A 26,841-nucleotide genomic window follows, 5' to 3' on the forward strand; every position below is an offset into this window, starting at 1 on the left:
TTAAGTATACAGGGCATCCCTTAAAACATTGGGACTGTAAATATTTTTTTAAATGAGAAAGGCTCTTAGGAGAATATTCTTTTTTTTTCAAACCCCCTTAAATTCAGTCTTGAAATCAAACCTAAGTATTGGTTCCAAGGCAGAAGAGTGGTAAGGGCTAGGCGGTTGCTCTAGGGTCATACAGTTAGGCCATGTGAGGCCACATCTGAACACAGGACCTCCCATTCCTAGGACTCTGGGTGTAGGTCTGGCTCTCAATATACTGAGCACTTTGCTTCCCAAAGAATTTTTTTTAAGGACTTACTTTACTAGCTGTCCCATCATAGAAATCACAAATGTTATCACTAGGACCAACCAGCCTTTACTGGGTTACTATGATGTGCCATGCCCAGTGACAAACGGAGAACTGACTGTGTGCACAATAAGGCTGGACTCAGGATAAAAGAAATAAGTTATGGAGGGTATCACACAACACGCACCTTTTGGGCTTCGATCCAAAATACGTCTTCCAAATGCGTGGCAAACCCTTCACTTAACCATTCTTCAGTCCAGTCTCGAGCCCCAATGGCTAAACCAAACCAGGCATGAGCAATTTCATGGCAAAGGCGTGTTCCACAGAGCTGGCTCCCTCCAGGTAAGACACTCTGAGACAGGAAGATGATGTGTGGGCTGTGTATAACGAAGAACAAAATATATGACCGTCCTGTTAGAACCTGCAACTCGTGGATATATTAAATATGTATGCTTTATTAGCCTTGTCAACCTATTATTACTACATGCATGTTAGATCATGACAGATAGTTTGTAGCTCAGATTTTTTAGAAAGAAGGCTCCAGTTTACTGCTTGGCAGTGATTCAGGCCAACATTTGTGCCAAGCAGTGGTTTTAGTCATCAAACAACTATTACCTATAATAAGTAACTTAAACCAAAGTTTTACATTTTAAAACATTATAAGGCTGATTTAGTTTTTCATCCACTGAAATCTGGACAGTAAAAAGAAAAGCAGGTGTGGATATGCAGCTATCAAATGAACAATCAAAGATCCTGAAGCCAAAAAAAAATGGTTATTTGTATTTTTCTTTCAAAGAGAGAAGTCTTACAGAAGAAAAGGGAAAAAAAGAAAATAATAAAGAAAGTTTCCATTTTACACTGGAGATGGTTATCAACCTGACACACTAACAGGTGCTCCAGAATATCTGAACTTTCCAAAAGCACACATCAAGACCAGCTCAATATAGGGAAGCATTTCCAAGTGAATTGTACCATTTGGCCAAGAACCACATAATAGAAAAAGGATAAGACAGGCGCGGCTATGAGTCATATGAAGTATAGAAGAGAGACCCCAACACCTTTTGTTGTATCCTTTCTAAGTAAAAGCCCATCTGTAATATCTTGAGTGTCCTGGTTAAGGGCAAAAAGGTAGAGGAGCTAGGAGAGAATGACGAGAAGAGGTGCAGCCCTTTTGGCTTCAATGGTTGAACTTCATTTTCATTCACACATGACTCTTTCACAACCTCCTAGGAAGCATGTGGTCTGAACTATCTCCCCTCAATAGGCAGAACGAACCAGTTAGATACATTCCCATGTTAAGAAATTAAGTCCACATCTGTGTGCACTGGCTATTTCCTTCAAAAGACATGTGTTTGCTATCATGTAGACCCTGCCCAAGTCAACACTGGCAGTTTCTCTCTCTCTCTCTCTCCTTTGTTTATGATTAAGGAAAACCCCACCTCTATTTCCTTTGCAACATGTCCAACCATTCAGATCTGAGAGCGCAATGGAAAATATAGCTGGGTGTGCCAAAATAGGTGAGCTCTGATGTAAAACAATAACAGCGAATGCATGCAAATGAAGCGCAATTAACTAGGATCACAGGAGATTGCACCAGAAATGACTGAAAGCCGGGGAGGAGAGTCAAGGACAAAGGGAAAAGAATAAACAGCACCTCCTCAAATCCTTCCAAGAGCAAGGCACAGTGTACAGGGAGAACAAAGTTAAAAGGAAAAAAAAACAGAGAGAGAGGCAGAAAAGCAACCTACCTTTTTTACTGAAAAAAACTTGTGTTCAGAAGCCCAACTGCAGCTTGGGTATGCCATTTTGGTCATTTTAAGTGAATGACCCCTAGCTCTAAAAGGGAAAACCACAGAAATCCACCAAGTAAATAACATTCCAGACATACTGCTGGCAGTATTTTGTCCTTTTGGCTAAACAAAACACGAGCAACTTCATGCCTTATAAACAGACTTACAAAAGAGCCTGAATTGTTAAGTGTCAACTAGACATATAGATATACAGTCCTAACATATACAAAGATATAACATATCTATGTTACTTCTTTCAACACAAGATTATTATACATAGTAATTACTAAGAAATCTCTGTAATCTTTTTATATTAAAAAAAAAAACCCTTCCTGTCCAAGGATGACCTTGATGATTTCTTTTTCCCTCTCAGTGTTTAAAAAAAAACAAAGATATGAAAATCAAATTGGAGATGTGTGTGTGTAATTTCATTTTCCAACCCTTTAAACTTTTTAAAAGTAGAAATCAGTTTATACAAGTCATTAGATTTGCAAGGGATTTCAGAGATAATTTAGCAATTCCCTCCATTGGCTCTCCTCATTTTACAGAAGAAGAAATTAAGGCTCTGAGAGGTTATTATCTCATAAGAAACCTTGGTTGTCCCTATTAGACTTTCTCTTCATCATTAAACCTCTTAGTAACAATATACAAGAATTTTGGTTTGATTCAGAACCATGGAATTCACAGACCCTGAATTGGAAGGGACCTCAGTAATTATCTAGCCCAATTCCCTCAATAATATACCTAATTAATTGTCAGTTGTTGAATTCCCAGTGCAGATAAATTGATCTTTTTTTTTTCTTTTACACTCCCCTCCTCTTTTTTCATCATTAGAATTTAAACAAAAAACCCCACTGTTCCAGAATTCGATTTTTGAGAGCTTCTTAATCCTTCCTGGGCTGCATTGTCCTATAGAATTTTAGTCCATGAGAGTTTATTTATCCTTTACTTAAAATATTCCCTCTTGAAATCTAGGCTTTCGGATCAAACTCTGACTAGTTTAATTCTCCTTTGCTATCATGAAATTCTAAGCTGGAGTAATTAGTTCTCCCCAAGATTATCATCATTTAGACCCAGACAACTAGTACATTTAAGTGTTTGAGAATTAGGTACAAAATGGCCAAATTCATTGATTCATTCACTTTTTGAAGGATGAAATTATTGGAAATTAGGGACAATGTTTTGGCAGAGAGAGAACTTCAACAAATGCATGGACAATTGAAAACTCCCTTTAGTACTTATATCATGCCACCAATCTAAAAATTTCTAATTTTGTGTTTTCCCTTCCCAACCTATTCTGGTCTTGAAATAAATATATTTCCTATTGAATTGGGGAAATATTGTAATTTCCCATTCATTTTAGGTTTACATAAAGTGATTTTTCCAAACACAGATGAAAGTGTATTTTGTATAGTAGAAAGAGTTGGATCGACAGTTTCATTCATTCCTCCAGCAAGCACTTATTAAGCACTGATGTGTCCAGTACTGTGCTGAGTGTGGATTTACACAGAAAAAATAAAATACTTCTTGTCCTCAAGAAGCTCTTGTAGATCAACAACCTGTAAATAAAAAGTTGTGAATTGTGTCACTCTAAGGAATGAAGTCACAGTTGTGTTTGAAACAGATCTTTTGAAAATGGCTATTTTGTTGTAGTCTATATGGTTCTTTGAAAACTGAACACACAGAGGAAAGGAATAGCACTCAAACCTTATAGGGAAAGATGCAGTGTTTGGAATACTAATAGATAAAAATTAAAACTTTGTGCACCATTCATACCAAGGATGTAACACATGAATGAATGAGTTCAATAGTAACTAAGTCAGGAGATGTACTACCAAAAACACCCATAAATACTTAAAAAACATCCACAGACACCCAAACACCACAATGGGAAAAAACTAGGGTTCAAACCATCTGCTGCTGTACCATATCATGCCTAATTAACTGTTTTGTTTTTTTTTCTCCTGAACACACTGATCCTGAATTTGCCCACTATCAGTTTTGTCGCCTTGGGTAAATCATCTCACTTTTCTGGGCCTTCTGAGTTTTCTCTTCTGTGAAATGAGAGGTATATATTACATGCTTTCTAAGTTTGTGTGTATTTCTGTCAATAGAGTTTAGGACTCGTGGACTCTTTTGGAATGAGAATTTTCTAGAGGAAAAGCCATGCCCCAAATCCTCCAGTTCCCATCATTTTCTTCCAACGTTAGACATAATATATGAGATAAAGTAGTGATAACATTTCTCCTGGCAGAAGGCATTTTTCTTAACATACCAACTAAAAGATCAAATGAGATTTTGAAAAACTGATGCTGACCCTTGTTTTTCATGGATGATATCTAAATCCTGTGCTTTACACAGAGGTTCTTCACAATTTCTGAGATGCTAAAATAAAATGAGTCACCATTCTTACTTCAAAAAACCTTCTAACCCCAAGAATCAATAGAAGAGCTAGATTTGGGGTCAGAGAACCTTTGTTCAGAATCTAGCTCTGTTTCTTAACTAAATGTGAGACCTTAGCCAAATCACTTAACTTTGTAGAAGAGGTCTCAAACTAGCCTTCTACAAAATTAAAAAGTTACACTAAGTGATCTCCGTGATTGAGCTCTAAATCCTAAGAAAACTTGAGAAAAAGTCACTCATGTTTATTGTTTCAACAAATGGACAGTTCTGATAGATTCAGTAAAATTCTTAGAAATTAAGCCATTGCCTGTTATATACTACCCTACACCAACAATCTCCAAAGTGAAGAGAATGGCCTCAGGGGGGCTATCACATGATCCCAGCGGGTCCTGGTGTAAAATATTCATGATCAATCATTTGAAAGTTGTATCGATTGAGGGGATGCCATCCAATGCTCCCCTGGGACTTTTTTCCAGTGTATCAATACCTACAATTCACTCATAACACTCCAAGCCTCCCTTACTCCATTATATCCTGTTGCTCTACAAACTTCCAATTTTCCTTTTTCAATAGGCTGCAGCCATTCAGAGCAGTTATAACCTAACCTTGACTTTGGAACTCCACTGCAGCACATGCATAGATGCCATTTGAGAAATTCCTTCAATCCATTATACCCCAATCTAGTATCCCCACATAACTTCAGGACTAGAGTGGGGTCCCCAATAAAAGACAGGCTCTATATTCGAAGGAAGTAAGGGTAAGAACTTTTTGTTTGGGGTGGGACATGGTGTATTTCAAAAGATAAGTAAGCATGGGATAGGATGAAAGCTTCAACAATGATTTTGTTATGTTTCCTCCCAAATCTTTGGAACTTTCCTATTTCTGTCAAGGATACCACTATCTTTCCCTTCACTAGGATTGTCAGCTTGATCTTGAAGTCATCTTGAACTAATTTTCACTTAATTACACATTCCCAAGATGTTGCAAAGTATTGTTTCCATTTTCTCAACAACTCTCTCTCTCCACTAACACAATCATCCCACTAGTTTAGGTTCTTACCTGTACTACTGTAGTGGCCCTCCTAACTGTTCTTATTCATTTTTCCCCTTACCCCCAAATCATCCTCCACATATATGCCAGGGCCTTTTCCTAAAATAAATAAAATAATTATGATAATATTATAATATATGTGATAAAATAAATAATATTTTTTTCTGAATCAGATTTTAGTGACTCCTTCTACCTCTCTTTTTGGCTTTAAAAGTCCTTCATATACTGGTGCCAAATGACCTTTCCAGCCTTTTTTATATATTACTCCTCTTCCTGTACTCTAAGGTCCAGGCAAACTGGCTTTCTTCCTGTTCCTCACATACATAGAAAAACACAATTAAAATATTCAAAAATGGATAAGAAATTAGGGTATAAGACCATCACTAAGTAGAATTATGTAAAGAAAAACAAATTTATATTAAAGGTTTCCTATTGAGTTAAAATGAGATAATTCACTTGTGCTTGGTTTAGTATTATGCATGGCAAATATCTATACACAAATGATTCATGTTAAAAAGTAAGATGTACATTTTGTATATTTATATAGATATTTTGTACATTAAATTTTTACAAGCAGAAAACATAAAAATTATTCTTAGTTTGTAGGCCCTGTATGAAAACAAGCAGTGGGCTGGAATTGGGCTGTAGGCTGTAGCTTGCCAATCCCTGCCTAGACAATCACTGTTCACACTAACAGTGTCCGTTTCAGAGGTTTCTTTGCCTGCTAGAGGGATCTGTGCCATGGATCTCTCCAAATGCCAAATTGTTTATTCATCATCCCTACCATGGATGGAAGCATAATCATTTTAATGAAACTTTTAGACTACGTTTATTCTCTGTACTGCCTCAACATTTTCCAAAATAAGAGTCAGAAGATACATTCATATTCTTTAATAGCCAGATAGATTATATTCATACTGCTCTCTTAATCACAATTTTCTTCCTTTCTTCATTTCTGGAATTCTTTCTCCTTGCCTTTTACCTTCACCAACCTTCCCTTCCTTCTTTGCTTGCTTGCTTCCTTTCTTCCTTCCTTCCTTCCCTCCCTCTCTTCTTCCTTTCCTCCCTCCCTCCCTCCCTCCCTCCCTCCTTCCTTCCTTCCTTCCTTCCTTCCTTCCTTCCTTCCTTCCTTCCTTCCTTCCTTCCTTCCTTCCTTCCTTCCTTCCTTCCTTCCTTCCTTCCTTCCTTCCTTCCTTCCTTCCTTCCTTCCTTCCTTCCTTCCTTCCTTTCCTCCCTCCCTCCTTCCTTCCTTCCTTCCAGTAAAAGGACAGGAGAAATGGAGGTAACCTGGGAAAACTGGGCAATGTGGGAATTTATACTATATGCATCCTCTTTGTTTTACTCTGAGACAAGCAACAGTGGAACTTTCAAAACAAAGGCCCCAACAAATGAAATTATGTTTTTTTCTTTTTACATTAAAAATTATGTATATCATTATTAACTGAAGAACTTTTTTATTTTAAGCTACTCTAGAAAACAGATCACCCACACAGCATAGTGTTGTATATATAAACTTAAAACAAGCCTCTAATACAGGAACACCTTGATTGTTGTCAGTATTAGTTATAATTCTTCAGGAGTAGTGCTGTTGGAGCAGAAATGGAGACTTTCATCAGATCCCAAACTGAAGCTAGTACTTGATTTATTTCTGCTTTTCCCTGGAGACCTGACCCCTTTTATTCATTAGGGAAAGACAAAATACTTATGGGCCCAACCTAGTTTTAACTTCTACAGCAAGTCAGAGCAGGTTGCATGGGTGGAGAAAAGAAGCTTGGAAATTACTTCTGATTAAGAACAAAAAGAACCCAAAGTCCCAGAAGAACCCCTCCCAGTATCCTGGAGTTGATCCCAATACCCTCTGTAAAGGAAAAAAACTTAATAACTCACCTTCAAGAACATATAGATACATGGCAAAAATGTTTGAAAAAGACCTTTATTTTCATCAGACTCTAACTTCTCCCAAATTAAAATTCTCTTGCAATTTGATCAACATGATCAGATGAATGCTATCTTACCACCATGGGAAGGAAAAAGAAAACCAGAAGAAGAAAGAAACTAAGTACCATTCAAAATTAAACTACACAGTTCAAAGACTTTCCAGATTAAATGAAAGCAACTTTTACTTATATGTACCACTTTTCCATTGATTTAATTTGGAAAATCAAAAAGCTAATACACTACCCAGAGGCATTCTAAATGGGAGGATAATTTCTCTTGGAAAGCTCCCTCCCTGACCCACCCTTTTACTATGTTAAAAAACCTTTTTCTTGAGAGGTGGAGTCAAAATGACAGTATAGAGGGAATGAAAGTTCAGACAGCTGTAAACTCTTCCTTACCGATTATAAACTAAATGCTCCTCCTGGACTGAAAAATCAAACCTAAAAACAAGACAGAGCCCAGGAACTCTCCTGCTGGACTCAACTTAAAAGGTATGCCACCCAAAGTCAGAATACGAGAACACTTGGGTTCAAGGGGAAGGAAGAAGGAAAATCCTGGGACCCCTCCCCCACCTAGAGCTCTAAGCCTCCAATGGCAATTGGAACATCTGGGTGGGCAAAGTTACAGTTATAGAGGGAGTACCTTGCGGGCAAAGCTGTGCCAGGCTCAGAGCAACCAACACATGCAGTGGGGAATCAGATGGAGGAGAGCTCAGAGCAGAAGGCATACTTGCAGCAGCAGAGACAGTCAATATTCCACCACCTCCCTTCCCAAGGTTTTAGCCTCAAGGCATATCCAGTAACCCAGCTGGCCTTAATCCCATCAAAGCCTTCAGAGGGCAGGGAAGCTCAAGCTCCAACACCCCTCCCCCACAGACTACACTGAGAGACTTACTGACAAAACTCCAAAGGTGAAGACAGAAAGAAAAGCTCAAAACCACACACACACAAAATGAGAGGAGCAATAGCTCAGGCAACTGCAGGGAGTAAAGAAGGCCTAAATATGAGCAAAAAACAGAAAAAGAAAAAAAAAGAAATTACAATCGACAGCTTCTATACAGACAATGAACAAAGAGCAAACAAAGCAGAGAAGAATGAGGGAACACCAAAAACAAACAAACAAACAAACAAAAAAAAACAAACAGAAAACCCAGCAAATTGGATACAGGCTCTAGAAGAACTCAAAATATAATTCAAAACACAATAAAGAGAGGCTGAATACAACTGGGAAAAGAAATTAAAAAACAAGATAAGTCATATGGAAACAGAAGGACTTGAACTAAAAACAAGAAAACAGCGTCATAAAAGCCAAAATCAAACAGCTTGAAAATGAGGCAAAGGAGATGAAAGATGAGGCAAAGAAGATGAAAGATGAGGGAAAGAGGATGAAAGATGACCTCCAAAGAAAATCAAACCAAAAGGAGAAGGATGACCAAAAAGCCAGGGATGAAATCCAGTCTTTAAAAACCAGAATACAACAATTGGAATTAAGTGACTTCACAAGGCAGCAGGACACTATAAAACAAAATCAAAAGAATGAAAAAACTGAGGAAAATATGAAGCACCTCATTCACAACATAGAAGGTTTAGAAAATCATTCCAGGAGAGAAAATTTAAGAATCATTGGTCTACTAAAAGACTCTGAAAAAAGAAAAAGGCTGGACATTATTTTACAGGAAATTATCCAAGAAAACTGCCCAATATTCTAGAACAAGAGGGAAAAGTGGAGATTGAAAGAATCCACAGATCACCTCCTGTTCTTAATGTCCAAATGACAACACACAGGAATGTTATAGCCAAATTCAAGAAATATCAGACCAAGGGAAAAATATTACAAGCTCCTAAGAAGAAGTCATTCAGATACCATGGAACCACAGTGAGGATAACACAGGATCTGGCTGCATCTACACTAAAGTACGAAAAGGCATGGAATATGGTATTATGGAAAGCAAGGGAACTAGGTCTACACCAAGAATCACCTACTTAGCAAAACTGACTATATTCTTACAGGGGAAAGTTTGGTCATTTAACAAAATAAAATAATGCCAAGCATTTGTAAAGAAAAGACCAGAACTGAACAAAAAATTTGATGCCCAAACACAGAACTCAAGAGAATCATCAAAAAGTAATTAAGAAAGAGGGAAAAAAGAAAAACAAAACAAAACAAAAACAAAAAAAATTTTAAGAGACACAATAAGTTAAAATGATATGTATCCCTAAAAGAAAAGAGGTCACTGGTAATGCTTAAAATTGTTATTATCACCGGGGTAGCTAGAAAAATTAAACTTATAGGGAACAGTGACAAACTATATAGGATGAAATGCCAAAACATAAATATGTATATAGATACATGTAAGCATAAATACATATATGTGTATATATATATACACACACACACACACACACACACACACACACACACACACACACACACACATATACAACCAGCTAAAAAAAAGACGTTAATACTAAAAGAAATGGGAAAAGAAACAAAAGGGGGTGAATGTATATATCACAAAGAAGTTCATGGTGGGAGGGGAGAGAACATCAATACAGTGGAAGGGTAAAGAGGTTGGAGACAGGAAATAATAAACTCTTATGTGCACTGAAATTGACTCAAAGAGGGAAAAACAAACCAATTCATTGGAGCAGAGAATTGATTTGTGCCCTATTGGGAAGTAGAAGGGTAACAAATGGAGGGAAGCTATTCAAGGGAGGGAGAGGGTGGTAGGGTAGCTTAAAAAGACTGTAAAGAAAATAAGGGGATAATAAGAATGGAGGGGGTAGAAAGGGAAGTAAAATAAGGGTAGGAATTAGAGGGACTGATTAAAAATAAAACTGGTGTAGAAGGAAATAGTGAAAGAAGAAAAGGCAGGACTAGGAGTAGAAATAAAAATGCTGGGAAATGCACAGCTGTCAATCATAACTCAGAATGTGAATGGAATGAACTCACCCATAAAAAGGAAGCAAATAGCAGAGTGGAATAGAATCCAAAACCGTACCATATGCTGTCTACAAAAAGCACACATGAAGAAGATAGATACGCATTGGGTGAAAATAAGAGGATGGAGCCAAATATATCAGGCATCAACTGACAAAAAGAAGGCAGGAGTCACAATCATGATATCTGACAAAGTCAAAGTAAAAATAGATCTAGTTAAAAGTGATAGGGAAGTTAATTACATCCTGATAAAAGGCAGTATACACAATGAGGAAATATCAGTACTCAACATGTATGTACCAAATGGCATAGCATCCAAATTTCTAAAGGAGAAACTAGTGGAGCTTAAGGATGAAATGGATAGAAAAACTATACTAGTGGAGACCTGAACCTTCCTCTATCTGAACTAGATAAATCAAACCAAAAAATGAATATGAAAGAGGTAAGAGAAGTGAATGAAATCTTAGAAAAATTAGAGTTAATAGATATATGGAGAAAAATAAATAGGGACAAAAAAGAATACACCTTTTTTTCAGCAGCACATAGTACATTCACAAAGATTGACCATGTATTAGGGCATAAAAACATTGCAAACAAGTGCAAAAGAACAGAAATAATAAATGCAACCTTATCAGATCACAATGCAATGAAAATAATAATTAGTAAGGGTACATGGAGAGACAAATCAAAAATTAATTGAAATTAAACAAAATGATTCTCCAAAATTGGTTAAAGAACAAATAATAGAAACAATTAATAACTTCATTGAAGAAAATGACAATAATGAGAAATTCTTGCAAAATCTATGGAATGCAGCCAAAGCACTACTCAGGGGGAAATTCATATCCTTGAGTTCATATATTAACAAATTGAAGAGGGCAGAGGTCAATGAATTGGGCATGCAAATTTAAAAAGTAGAAAGTGAACTAATTAAAAATCCTCAGATGAAGACTAAATTAGACATCCTAAAAATCAAAGGAGAAATTAATAAAATTGAAAGTCAATGAATTATTGATTTAATAAATAAGACTAGAAGCAGGTACTTTGAAAAAAACAAATAAAATAGACAAAGTACTGGTCAATCTAATTTAAAAATGGAAAGAAGGAAAATAAATTGATAGTATCCAAGATGAAAAGGGAGATCTCACCTCAAATGAAAAGGAAATTAAGGCAATCATTTAAAAATTATGCCCAATTATATGGCAAAAGTATGGTAAACTAGGTGATATGGATGAATATTTACAAAAATATAAATTGCTTAGACTAACCGAGGAAGAAATAGATTACCTAAACAACTCCATATGAGAAAAAGAAACTGAACAAGCCATCAAAAACTCACAAGAAAAAAATCACCAGGTCCAGATGGATTCACAAATGAATTCTATCAAACAGTCAAAGAACATCTAATCCCAATATTATACAAACAATTTAACAGAATAAACAAAGAAGGAGTTCTACCAAATCCCTTTTATGACACAAATATGGTACTGATTCCAAAGCCAGGCAGGTCAAAAACAGAGAAAGAAAACTATAGACCAATCTCCTTAATGAATATAGATGAAAAAATCTTAAATAGGATACTAACAAAAAGACTCCAGCAAGTGATCATGAGGGTTATTCACCATAACCAGGTAGGATTCATACCAGGAATGCAAGGATGGTTCAATATTATGAAAATCATCCACATAATTGACCATATTAACAAGCAAACTGACAAAAATCACCTGATTATCTCAATAGATGCAGAAAAAGCCTTTGACAAAATACAACACGCATTCCTATTGAAAACACTAGAAAGTATAGGAATAGAAGGGCCTTTCCTAAAAATAATAAACATTATATATCTAAAACCATCAGCAAACATCATCTGCAATGGGGATGAACTAGAAGCCTTCCCAAAAAGATCAGGAGTTAAACAAGGATGCCCATTATCACCTCTATTATTTAACATTGTACTAGAAACACTAGCAGTAGCAATGAGAGAAGAAAAAGAAATTGAAGGTATTAAAACTGGAAATGAGGAGACCAAGCTATCACTCTTTGCAGATGATATGATGGTCTACTTAAATAATCCTAGAGAATCAACTAAAAAGCTAGTGGAAATAATCAACAACTTTAGCAAAGTCACAGGATAAAAAATAAACCCACATAAGTCATCAGCATTTTTCTATATTTCCAACACATCTCAGCAGCAAGAATTAGAAAGAGAAATTCCATTTAAAATCACACTAGACAATATAAGATACTTAGAAATCTATCTGCCAAGACAAACACAGGAACTATATGAACATAACTAGAAAATACTCTCCACACAATTAAAACTAGATATAAACAACTCTAAAAACATTGATTGCTCATGGGCAGGATGAGCTAACATAAAAAAAATGACAATTCTACCCAAATTAATTTACTTGTTTAGTGTCATACCCATTGAACTACGAAAAAACTTTTTTACTGAATTATAAAAAACCATAACAAAGTTCATTTGGAAGAACAAAAGATCAGGGATATATCCAGGGAAATCATGAAAAGAAAATGCAAAGGAAGGAGGACTTGTAGACCCAGATCTCAAACTATACTATAAAGCAGTCAGCATCAAAACAATTTGGTACTGACTAAGAGACAGAAAGGAGGATCAGTGGCATACACTAGGGACAAATGACCTCAGCAAGACATTCCATGATAAGCCCAAAGATCCCAGTTTTGGGGACCAAAACCTACTATTTGATAAAAACTGCTGGGAAAATTAGAAGACAATATGGGAGAGATTAGGTTTGGATCAATATCTCACACCCTACACCAAGATAAACTCAGAATGGGTGAATGACTTAAATATAAAGAAGGAAACTATAAATAAACTGGGTGAACACAGAATAGTATACCTGTCAGATCTTTGGGAAAGGAAAGATTTTAAAACCAAGCAAGAGTAAAATAAAATTCACAAAATGTAAAATAAATAGTTTTGATTACATCAAATTAGAAAGTTTTTGTACAAGCAAAACCAATGCATGCAAAATTAGAAGGGAAGCAACAAATTGGGAAATAATCTTCATTACAAAAACCTCTGACAAAGGCCTAATTGCTAAAATTTATAAATACCTAAACCAATTGTACAAAAAATCAAGCCATTCTCCAATTGATAAATGGGCAAGGGACATAGATAGAGAATTTTCAGTTAAAGAAATCAAAACTATTAATAAGCACATGAAAAAGTGTTATAAATCTCTTATAATCAGAGAGATGCAAATCAAAACAACTCAGGTATCACCTCACACTAGGGATACACTAGGGATACAAAAAAAAAAGACCAAAGCAACCCCATCTCATAGTTTAATGGAGGAGACAACATGCAAATAGTTCTGAAAATGGAGATAACCTCAGAGGTAAGGCACTAATTAAGGACTGAAAAAGATTTCTAATAAATGATAGGACTTTTGTTAAATTTTGAAGGAAGCCAGGGAAGGTAACAGGTAGCAATGAGGAGGCAGAGAATACCCAACATAGAGAATGCCTAGTGAAAATGCATGTAATCAGAAAATGACATGTCATTTGTAAGAACCTCACTGGAGAGGAGAGTATATGTGATAGAAGGAGAAAGTAAGTTGGAAAATTCCTATAAAGGAGGGGGAGGGATAGGTTGTTGAGGGATTTAACAGCCAAACAAAAGATTTCATAGTTTATCCTATAGACATCATGAAAACACTGAATTTTATTGAGTGGAATTAATATGGCCAGACTTACACTTCAGAAAGACCACTTTTAACAGTGAAGATGAACTCAAGTAGACAGAGACTTGCATCAAGGAAAACCAGAAGGCTATTTCAATAACCGAGGCATAAGATGATATGGTCCTGAACCAGGACGGAGGCAGTGTCAGAGGAAAGACAGAGGTGTATAGGAGAGATACTAGAAAGGTAGACTCTATGAGACTTGGCAATTAACAGGATATGTGAATAGGATGAGAAAGAGTAAAGAAATAAGAATAACATCTAGGTAGAAATTCTGGGTCATTGGGAGGATGATAGTACCCTCTCTAGAAACAGAAAGGTTAAGAGCAGTAGAGAGTTGTGGGGTAGGAAGGTGGCATAGATAATGAGTTCGGTGTGTTGCAGGGTGAGATATCCAATAAACAATTGGAAATCAAAGACTGATAGTCATGGAAGAAGTTAGAGTTAAGAAAAAATATGTGAGAATTAGCTACAGAGAGATGAGAGTTGATTGCATAAGAGTTGGTGAAATTATCAAGACATATAGAAGAAGACTGAGAGGTTCAAGGGCAGAGTCCTGTAGAACAATCATGGTTAGTAATGTGAACTTGATTAAGATCAAGCAAAGGAAATTGAGGAGTATTCATACAGGCAGGAGGAAAACCAGGAGAGCACTATAATGAAAGGATAGAGGAGAAAAAATAGCCTAGAGAAGAGTATCAAGAAGAGGGTGATGGATAATGTCAAAGGTTGCAGAGAGGTCAAGAAGGATGAAGATGAAAAAAGACCATTAGATTTGGCAATCATAAGTTCTATGGCAACCTTGGAGAGAGTTTTAATTAAATGATGAAGTTGGAAGCTAGATTGTAGAGAGTTAAAAGAATGAGAGGAAATGAAGTGGACGTGTTGATTATTGATAACCTTCTCAAGGAGTTTAGCCAAAAAAGGGAGAAGAGATATAGGATGAAAGCTAAGAGATGGGTGGATCAAGGGGGTGCTTTTGTTTGTTTTTCTGTTTTTTTCTTTTTTCTTTTTTTTAATTTTCTTTTTTTTTTTTTTGGTTACAATAATCACTTTGTTTCCCTTCTTCCACTCCACCCACTCTTCCCACAGCCAACATGCAATTTCATTGAGTATTACTTCTGTCCTTGATCAGAACCTATTTCCATGTTGTTGTTTGAACTAGGATGTTCATTTAGAGTCTACATCCCCAACCATATCCCTTCAACCCAGGCATTCAAGCAGTTGTTTTTCTTCAGTATTTTTACTCCCACAGTGTTTCCTCTGAATTTGGAAAGTGGTTTTTCTCGTAGATTCCTCCAAGTTGTTCAGGATCACTGCATTGCCAATAATGGAGAAGTCTATTACATTCAATTGTACCATAGTGTATCAGTCTCTGTGTACAATGTTGTTGTTTTTTTTCCTGGTTCTGCTCCTCTTACTCTGCATCAATTCCTGGAGGTTGTTCCAGTTACAATGGAATTTCCCCACTTTATTATTCCTTTGAGCACAATAGCATTCCATCACCAACAGATACCACAATTTATTCAGGCATTACCCAACTGAAGGGCATCTCCTCATTTTCAAATTTTTAGCCACCACAAAGAGCGCAGCTTTGAATATTTTTGTACATGTCTTTTTCCTTATTATCTCTTTGAGGTACAAACCCAGCAGTGCTATGGCTGGATCAAAGGATCAGTCATTTAGCACCCTTTGGGCATGGTTCCAAATTGCCCTCCAGAATGGTTGGATCAATTCACAACTTTACCAGCAATGCATTAATGTCCCAACTTTGGCACACACCCCTCCAGCATTCATAACTTTCTGTTGCTGTCATGTTAGCCAATCTGCTAGGTGTAAGGTGATACCTCAGAGTTGTTTTGATTGGCATTTCTCTGATTATAAGAGATTTAGAACACTTTTTCACGTTCCTATTGATAGTTTTGATTTCTTTAACTGAAAATTGCCTATTCATGTCCCTTGCCCATTTATCAATTGGAGAATGGCTTGATTTTTTATATGATTGGTTTAGCTCTTTATAAATTTGAGTAATTAGACCTTTGTCAGAGGTTTTTATAATGAAGATTGTTTCCCAATTTGTTGCTTCCCTTCTAATTTTGCATGCATTGGTTTTGTTTGTACAAAAACTTTTTAATTTGATGTAATCAAAATTATTGATTTTAAATTTTGTGAAATTTTTCTAGCTCTTGCTTGGTTTTAAAGTCTTTCCTTTCCCAAAGATCCAACAAGTATACTATTCTGTGTTCATGTAATTTGCTTATAGTTTCCTTCTTTATATTCAGGTCATTCACCCATTCTGAGTTTATCTTGGTGTAGGGCATGAGATGTTGATCCAAACCTAATCTCTCCCATATTGTCTTCTAATTTTCCCAGCAGTTTTTCATCATTTTATAGTGGGTTTTGGTCCCCCAAACTAGGATCTTTGGGCTTATCATGGAATGTCTTGCTGAGGTCATTTGTCCCTAGTGTATTCCACTGATCCTCCTTTCTGTCTCTTAGTCAGTACCAAATTGCTTTGATGCTGACTGCTTTATAGTATAGTTTGAGATCTGGGTCTGCAAATCCTCCTTCCTTTGCATTTTCTTTTCATGATTTCCCTGGATATATCCCTGATCTTTTGTTCTTCCAAATGAACTTTGTTATGGTTTTTTCTAATTCAGTAAAAACCTTTTTTCATAGTTCAATGGGTATGACACTAAACAAGTAAATTAATTTGGGGAGGACTGTCATTTTTATTATGTTAGCTTGTCCTACCCATGAGCAATCAATGTTTTTCCAATTGTTTTGATCTAATTTTAATTGTGTGGAGAGTGTTTTGTAGTCGTGTTCATATAGTTCCTGTAGGGGGTGCTTTTTTAAAATATGCAGAACACATAGGCATATTTATAGGCAGTAGACAGAAGAAGATGAAAAGTTAGTGAGAAATGGGGACGACAGAGGAAGAAATGTGCTAGAGAAGATATTATGGAATGGGATCCCTTGTGCATGTAGAAAGGTTTGCTTAGGCAAGAAGGGCAATTTCTTCATATGAGACAATAGTGAAAGATACTGTGGTTGAAGGCATATGGAAGATGTGAATTGAGAAGAAAAAAGGAAAATCTTAAATGGCCTTGGTTTTTTTCAGTGCAACATGAAGAAAGGTTTTTAGCTGAAAAAATAGAGAGAGGGGGAGATAAGGGAGTCTAAAGGGAAGATGGAAAAGTTTGGAAAAGCTGCAGTGTTAAGTGGTAAATGAATTAGGGATTGCCTTGCTCATTGAGGACCCAGTTGAAAGAAAATAACAAAATGTATTTTTCTAAATTTTCTTTTTCTTGTTAAAATAGTAAATAAGACATAGGACATGAGTGATTGACAGGGAATGGGATTAGAATTTTCCCTGGAGCTGGTGGAATCAATCCCAGAGAAACAGTTAAGCAACTGATAATCTCTTTCAGCCTGGATGAAAGAGGTAGAGTATTTTCCTTGTATAAATGGAGATTTTGAACCTAGACTTTATACCCCAGAAGTCCTTGGTATTTCCCAGAATTCCCTACAATCTCACGTGAGTTTCCAGTTGTCAAGAAAACAATTGGTATTTAACTGGCAGTAACACCTTCTACGTGCTCTTCCTTTGCAAATGATGCAGCAAGTATATTGGTAAACCAAATGTAAAATGGAGATTTTAAACCCTAGACTTCATTCCCCAGAAGTCGTTGGTATTTCACAGAATTCCCTGTAATCTCTACTGAGTCTCCACATTGGCGAGATCACAATTGGCATTTAACTGGTAGTAATGCCTCCCACAGTCTCTTCCTTTGCAAATGATGCAGCAAATATAGTGGTAAGCTAAGAGTGGGAATTTTAAATGGGCTAATCAGCCAAGGGCATGTGGTTTTTATTTTGTGTCCTTTTTATTCCTTGATTTCTAATAAACCTCATTAAAATATAATATTTTTATTATTAGAGATATAATTTAATTTCTACAGTTTTGGCAACTACATGTCAAACTAGAACTTCTCAATTTCTTTAAGATAGCCTAGATAATTTTTTTTAAGCCATGTTTCTCCTGCCAAGGCTTTTCACCCACCCTCGCAAAGCTGCTTCTCCTGATTCAGCTTACTCCTGCTGCCTACTCCTGCCTCCAGCCATCCATTCCTAACTTTCTTGACCCAGATCGTTCATCCAACCCTAGGCCCAGCCCCAAGACCCAGGCTGCTGGTAGCTGCTACTGTGTCTTTGGAATCACAAACCAGCTGGTAAAAACTGGGATGTTCTTTCCTTAGGCAACAATTAGCCTCCACATGGCAGGGGACCTCAGCAGGGGGCTGCAAGGACAAGGAAGAGACTCTTCCAAAGAGGAAGTTGATTACAAGCATGGCATATTCTATGAGGGAGCAGTGCATTGCCTATTTCAAAGGATGTTCTTTGAGTGCACTGATCCTTTTACTTATCTTACCTGAGATTCAGGGGAGAAATTCATCTCCCTGAAACACTTTGTCACTTGGGCCTGCCCAGTTTGGGATTCCTAAAACCCATGTTCTCCCTTGCTATGAGAAATTCCACAGTACTGACAAAATGAATCTCAACAGATAAAAACAAACAAACAAACAAACAAAAATGAACTTTAGGGAGACTGGAGGTTATATTTTTAAGGCTTTTCAGGCTCTAATGTTTTATAAAAATCTCTGTATTTTATCGCATTTTGCTGATTGTTTTGTTTAAGATTTAATTTTGTGGGTTTAAGTTCATATATTAATGTATTCAATAATATTCTGGTACACTGAATCATTTTAATGTACTGGGTTTTAACTGCTGTTATATTCTGTTGCTTTTCTCCTATACTGAACAAATGTCATTGAGTAAGTCCATATTTAAAAAAAAAAAACCAGCCTTTTTTCTATTTTGTCTTTGTAAATTGTCACATAGAGGATGGATAGACTTCATCAAAACTGGTTACAATTGTATAACAACCTTTGTAAAATTTAATGAGCTAAATATCTCAAGTTGATTTGAAGGGGATTTTAGATATGATAGGTCCATTTTAGTAGCTGAAGTGAAATACAATCATAATCCCCACCTCCCACATTTATAAAAATGTGAATTGATGGGACATCACAGTCTCATACCAAAGGAGCTGGGAAGTTAATCCCAGGGAATGGTACCCCTGGATGGCTCCCCAAAAGGGAGCATTTCTCATTTATAACTCTTCAGCTCACTTTACCCTTTCACCAGAATGATATCTAGATTTCTTGATGATGTTCTAGACCCAAATAAGTTTTAATTGTTTAAAAATCTATTTGCCAAGGTTTAAATATTGCTACACCTGAAAAACTTGTGGCAAGTATCCATTTTCTTTAAATGTCATACAGCAGACTCATGTTAAATATGATAGTGGGTTTGTATGCTATTGTCACTAAATGGGCTATTATAACTGGGGATGTTGATACCTTTTTAATGTGCATTACATGTTGAACTACTGTTATTTATAAAAAACAGTTCCTTTGTAAAAATCATTTGCTTGTACTCACAGTGGATCACGGCCAGGTATAAAGAGGAAATGAATCTCATTTCTGGAGAGAAACCTTTGTATTCTACATTTCCTTAGCTAACAGTGCTAACAGTGTGTCAATGATTATAAGCTATATTTTTTAAACTCTTTTATTATTATATTTTTGCTTGCATGTGCAATATACTATTTCAGTTTTATTTTTTCTCTCCTTTTTGTATTTGAAGCACATGTCACCAGTATTAAGATTTATCTTTAACTTTTTTTGATTTTGCAGTAATATAAGTTTAAAATATATTCGCTATAATGTCAATGCATACCCAAAAAGCTTTAGACTATAAAATGATACCCTTTATTATTTAAAACAATTAATGGGACTTTGCTTAATGATTCTGTCTGATTCCAGGACAAGAGAACACAAAAAGAGCCATTGCACAGTGCCAAAGAAGCACAAAGCTAAACTGCATAGTGCCAATTGAGCACAAGGTCAAAGAGACCAACCATTCCCTATGGAGTTGATGAAAATTTTGAGCCATGACAAGAGGACTTGAATGTGTTTGGGGTTCGAGGTTGCAGCTGTTTAACATGTGTTAAAGGCAGGTTTTCATTGTTCTACATTCTACCAAGTATCTCAAATTTGGCTCCTACCTGGCTCCTAAAATCTAGTCTCTATTCTGTCTTTCATAATCTGGCAACTTTCTGTAGTCTTGGCTACTGGTTGAGTAAATGCTTAATTGCTTATATAATTTTAATTGGGCCCTGAATCAAGGACCTGTTATAGATTTATTTTTCCTTTACTTAGAATTTTTACACATAAGACTTTGATAGTCTATATTTCATCCAGAAATTATCTTTTTTTAATTTGGATTTTTTTTTAATGTTTTTGATTTCTCTTGCCAGTTGATTCACATTCCTCATAACTCAGACATGCATCCCTAAATTATCCCTGTGTTTTTCAATCAACCTCTTCAGGGGGGAAATGTATAATTATTATTATTTTAAATTGCAAAGTTTAAATTCCTTTTGAGAGTAATTTTAGGATAAGAAACATGCTACCTCTCCAAATCCAGAAAATGAACTGTTTGGAGAAAGCACCATGAAGATGCCTCCACAGACCACAAGCTGCACCAGAAGATCCAGAGTGAACTTGTGGGATATGGTGATTTGAACTGTGTAGGGTTGAATGCATTTGTTTTGTATGTATACTCATGCCAAAAGGGACTACCCCCGAACTGGCTTTTTTGTCAATGCGCCTAGCAATTATCAGTTTTGTTCTCTTTTCCTCTTATCCTCAAATTAATGTAATTTCAAAGTTGGTATGTTACAAGACTCGTCGGAGAAACTAGTCTTCTTTGGCTCTCAAGGGGAAATGTATAAATGGAAATTTTGAACCCTAGACTTCATTCCCCAGAAGTCCTTGGTATTTTCCAGAATTCCCTATAAGTTCTCGTAAGTCTCCACATTGGCGAGATCACAATTTGTATTTAACTGGCAGTAATGCCTCCCACAGTCTCTTCCTTTGCAAATGATGCAGCAAGTATAGTGATAAGCTAAGTGTGGGGAATTTAAATGAGCTAATCAGCCATGGGCACGTGGTTTTTATTTTGTATCCTCTTTATTCCTTGATTTCTAATAAACCTCATAAAATATAATATTTTTATTATTAGAGATATAATTTAATTTTTACATCCTGGATCAGCTTGAGAAACCATCATTCAAATTACAAGCCTAGGAATATATTTGGCTGTGAAAAAGAAGGCAGTCTTCATTCTTCTGCTGGACAGATAGAACAGATCACCTTTGGATATTTCTCTTGGGATTTTTGGAATCCCTAAAGATGCCTTTAATGTACTTAGAAATAAGATAGTTATAGTCAGGTAGCTTTTAATTTAGAGGGTAAAATAATTAAGTTCTCTCCCTTTTCCCTTCTTTCCCTTTTTACCTTCCCCTTCCTTGTTTAATAAAATCAAAATATTTATATGTTCCTTCTATGTGTCTTCCCTAAAACCCCTTCAATCATACTGTAATATTTCATTCTAAAGAGCTGCTATTGAGAATTCTCAAGATATAATTTTATCCATATTTGTTTAGCATCACCTGAGTAGGAAGAAGGAAGCAGATGGTAGGAATAATCTAAGGCTGGAATTTGGCAGGGCAAGATCTCATATATGTGTATATATATATATATATATATATATATATATGTATATATATATATATATATATATATATAAAATCAGATATATACCTCTGATAGATAAAGGAAGAAGGGACTTGAGAGAGTAAGATCCTGTAAAATTGAACTGGTTCACCAAGGGGTCACTGTGAAGAGGGGAGAAGTGTGGTCAGGGCAGGGATGATGGCCTGGGAAACAAGTGAGGGGAGAGGTTAGTGGTTGCAGTGAAGACAAATAAGAAGTTTTGGAGTTGAAATACTGAGGCAAGGAATCCATATGCAATTGAATAAATGTTGTATCTCCCTTTACATGCTATGGACAATTAAAGTACCTTGTGTTAATTGTTAAATGATCTACAATTTTCTTATTTCATTTCAGTACCACACCTGAACCACTGAATCAGGTCTGACTTATAAGAATAGAGGAGATCTCACTAATGGCGTGATAGTTAAGCTAAATAATTGTTGGCAGCTGAGGTGGTGGCAAATAGCTGTAGACAGTAATATACAGCAATATAGTAGAAACTATGGGAGCTGTAGCAACAGCTAGACAAGATTGTATAAACTATATTTACCTGGGACCTGGTGATTACTGTACACTCAGGCTTCTCCTCCTCCCTACTATAAATTTTGAGAGACAACTGTTCTGGGGAAAGGAGGCTAAAAAATAGTACTGGTGGCTGATTATTGATTCTTATTATATTCATTGAAAGACATAGGTTGCTAGACCTGATATGTCTTATAAATAACAACAAGAATGACAGCATTTATAGCACTTTATACTGGCAATGTACTTTACAAATATGATCTCATTTTATCTTCACAACAACACTGGGAGACAGGTGCTATTTTTATCCTCGTTTTATAGAGGAGGAAAGAAGCAGAGAGTTTGATGACTTTGCTAGGATCACACAGACAGTAAGCACCAGAAGCAATATTTTGAATTCAGGTCTTCCTGACTCAAAGTAATACTGTTATGTTCAAAAACGGGAAAACTGTGGGTTATCTGCAGGAATGAAGTACAGCATCCCTAGGAGTGTGATAAAATAAACCAGCTAATGATAACTTTTCCGAGAGATTCATGAGCCAGAGGGAAGAGCTGTTATTGAGAATCCCCAAGATAGAACCTGGTCCATCTGCCAAGAGTAAAGAGGTTTAGAAGTCTCACCTGATACTCAGTTATATAACTATAGTGTCAAATTGCAATTCTCAGCTTTCCGCCCTAGCACTACCCCTATCTCCCACAAACACTTTGATATAGTAGCAATGACAATGATTTGGAGGTAGGACCTCCATACTCTGGTAGCTTTGCTTAGAAAAAAGATTGAGTGCTAGTCGATAATGGATACCTATCTGAAGAGTTGCCTTAAGTCTGAAGTTATGGTATTTAAAAATAAAAAAAAAACTCCAAATGGAAATGCAATAGTATATAAGCTCCTGGAGAGTAGGAATAGTCTTTTTAATATGCAGCCCCAGTTCCTGGATTAGTGCATAGCAAGTAGTAGAAACTTAATAAATGGTTACTAAATGAATGGTCTATTGTTGAATCTCCTGGGAGGGAGATAAGAGACTTGATAACTACTTTTCCCCTTTGCATCATAAACCATATACTCCCGGATTCTCATTGACAAATATAAAAGAAGTTCGTGTTTAAAAATAACAAAGTTATATGTTTGTGTGGTAGCAAAGAACTAAAAACAAAGGTCCGTGGCCTGGGAAATCACTAAACAAACTATAGTACATGAATGTAATGTAATATTACTATGGTGCAGGGAAAAAACACAATGAATATGATACAAGGAAATATGGAAAGAGTCAAATGAACTGATGCAAAGTGAGATAAACAGAACCAGAAAATAATATGCATGATGTCAAAGGACCACTGTCTGACTCATTCTCTACTCTACTCCTTATGTTAGGCCAGAATGGACCAGAGGTATAAGGCTCAAATTGCATCTCCTCTTGGGAGCAGCCTCTGGCTATAACGACTTGGTTTTCTGGTTACATGAGGACATTAAAATGCCATCCATATAGAAGGAGTTCTTAGTCTTGGTAGACGCCCCAAGTCTGTGGAAGTTGCTACACTCTGCTCTAACCAGTCTTGTTTACACATGGAGATGAGGAGGACCCCATCTACCCAACCTAAGAACTGAAGTAACCTAGTTGAATATCTTTTTCTATGCCATGGCTAAATAAATGTCCTTTTGTTAATACTGAACCTGAACTAACAAGGTACCAGCTTGAGTTAAGCAGTCTCTTACCACAACAATGGAAATGGAGTAACAGCAACAATAAAAAAAAATGCTGTGAAACTGGGACCAGGCTTGGTTCCTAAGAAAAGATGTGAGTGGTGTGAAAGAGAGGAATTGGGAAAGCATGCAAAAGGAAGAAGTAGTGGCTGAATGGTGACCTGCCAGTCAAACAAAGATTCTGATGTGGAATGTTACCGGGAAAGGCAGTTTGGAGCCAGACCAACTGTGGACTGGGTTTTTCTGCTGGTTGTCTCATAGCAGGGAAGGAAGGAGCTGATCTCTCTCTTGGACTTGGATAATCAAACTGAAGGTGGCCTGGTGACTTTGAAGGCAGAAGAAAAAGAAGGACAATAGTCCAAATATCTCACTGACTTACTCTGTTAATGATAGTGACTGAAATCCCACCTACCCAGGAGTTAGATTCCCTGAAGAAATGGGTCCCAAAATTTATCGACCAGCCCTATAAGACTCAGAAGGAACTCAAATGCGCTTTCCAAATTTTTGAACCAGATTTCTAAGATGTAGAATTTCTTTTGTCAGAACATTTTAGCCCCCATGAAGCATCGCCAATTCATTGAAAAGACTAGGTCAGAAAACAACCTGACTAGTTGGCCCACAGAGGAGCAAAGGGAAGACCTTGATTTTGCTAATCCCACCAGCATGACCTACTTAAGGAAAGCCATTAAGCTGCGTTGTTCAAAGCCTAATGCTTGGACAAGATTTGACAAATTGGTACAGAATAAAGGGGAATATACAGCTTCCTTTATTGATCATCTATCTGAAATGGCTAAATCCATAATGGGTTTAGAGGCTAACACAGAGGAATCTACATTGAATGTTAGGAGACAGTTTTTGAAAGGTTGCACTCAACACTTAAAGAACTTTTTCAGACATTATTTTCCAAAATATGACACAGTGAGTTTAATTGAATTACAAGATACAGCAACTCATATTCATGACAATCATTTAGAGGAAAATAAGTAGAAGCAGGATTTAAAGGAAAAATTAAAGGAATCACAAAAAAAATTTAAGGGAAAAGGAGATTGAAGAAATAAAAAGTGTGAATACTGTTAGGACATATACATACAGCCAAGAACAATGCAGAGAGAGACTAGGTGATGTTTTTTCTGCCATAAGACAGGGACACCTGATCAAAGACTATTTTCTAAAAAAGAAACACGAAGTTAGTAACAACAAAAGAACACAAGCTAAATACAAAAAGCAAAACCCCACTTGTTGTTAGCATTGTACACTGAAATCCACACAACAGGCAACAGATCTACAGGAAATGAGAAATGCTATTAAATCAGGAGCTAAACCAAAATATTCAGACATGGTTAGAAGAGAATTATGAAGCCAGGCCTATAATGTATGTAGTTTGGTTCATGGAGATAGAAGAAATAGTGAAAAGGGACTGATACTAAAATTAAGAGGACACAGTTAAGAAACAATGAAAGCAAATCTGTGAGTGATGGCAAATGCAAAAGATCAGATGACAGGCAGAGACAAGTAAAACAGCTTGATGCAGAAGTTAAAAACATCATTTCTCAAATAGCAACAGAGATAAGAGACTTAGAAAAAGGCTGTATAGTAACCCCACAGGAAAAAAGGACAAATCAAATCAAAACATCCTTAGAGAACTTTTTTTCAGTGCAGATTGGGCACAGGGGTTGAATTATATGCAAGAAAAAGTCAGAAAAAGTTAGATACAGAGAAACAAAATTTCAATTACCTACAGCAAAATGATTGTAACAGAAAATCAAAGCACAAATTTACTGTTACTGATGAGGTTACTATTAATACAGATGTATATGATTTGGAAACATTCACCGATTTATATAACAAAATCCCACAAAAATCAGCTAATTTTTCAAATAGCTATATGGCACAGATCCCCTTAGGAAAAAAAAAATCTGAATCCTGAAGCTGAAACTTTCCATCCTGCAATGACTGATTTAGACAACACAAAATTTACTGAAAATGACACTGACATTACATTTGAAATCAATAATCCTATTCAAAGTAATGGAGGTGAAATGACAGTTAAATCTGAAAAGAGGAATGGAATGGAAGACTTAGTAACCAACAGAACAACCAAAGATTCAAATGGTAGACTTGAAGCCAACATTCTAAATGGCAGAGGGGAGTCTTGCCAAATAAACTGATATGAGATAAACAATAGCTATAATTTAAATTCATGTTCCACTGTAGTAGAGGATATAGTACAATCAACCTCAAATGAAGACTTCATAGAAAATGATTTAAATCAAGAAGATTTAGCTGATTTAAACATACAGCTAGGAGAAGGTAGCAAAGAAATGAACAGTGACTCAGTAGCAATATACACCTTGGCTACATAGCCAGAAGCATATGTATGGAGTAATGTGGGAAAGAATGAAGGCACATATCCTAATGATTCAGGGGAAAATGCAGATGTACCACACTTATTCCCAGAACAAAACATCATAGAAGGAAAGATTTCTATCTCTACACAGTCAAAAGAGAGGGAAGATGAATAAAACCTTCAGGCTGATGATAGAGTAGAATCTATAAATCTTAGTAACAGCATTGCATATCTGCAAGAAGAAACCAATCCCATACCATCAAAGATAACACCTTAAAACAAAAATTTAAAGTTTAGCAATGAGACACAACCAGAAACAGATTTAGGAAATATAAAAGCTGGTGACATAGGATTAGATCAATATCTGAAGCCAGAGTTAACAACATCTGACACAAGTTTACATGGCACTGAACAAAATCCAATAAATAACATAAGGATTACAGA

At 36.2% G+C, this 26,841-nt stretch overlaps 1 protein-coding gene across 3 annotated transcripts in view; it reads right to left on the bottom strand.

Annotated features, from left to right (window-relative positions):
* AOPEP (aminopeptidase O (putative)) overlaps positions 1–26,841 on the bottom strand; it is a 524,226-nt gene that overhangs the window by 255,594 nt on the left and 241,791 nt on the right. For all 3 annotated transcript variants that reach the window (XR_008913378.1, XM_007497916.2, XM_007497922.2), the window contains exon 6: positions 480–669. Coding sequence is in view for 2 of the 3 variants with exons in the window: in XM_007497916.2 (XP_007497978.1) it covers positions 480–669 (190 nt within the window). In the remaining variant the exon portion in view is untranslated. The remainder of the gene's footprint in view (positions 1–479; positions 670–26,841) is intronic.

Source organism: Monodelphis domestica, chromosome 7, assembly GCF_027887165.1.
Source record: "Monodelphis domestica isolate mMonDom1 chromosome 7, mMonDom1.pri, whole genome shotgun sequence".
NCBI lineage: Eukaryota > Metazoa > Chordata > Mammalia > Didelphimorphia > Didelphidae > Monodelphis > Monodelphis domestica.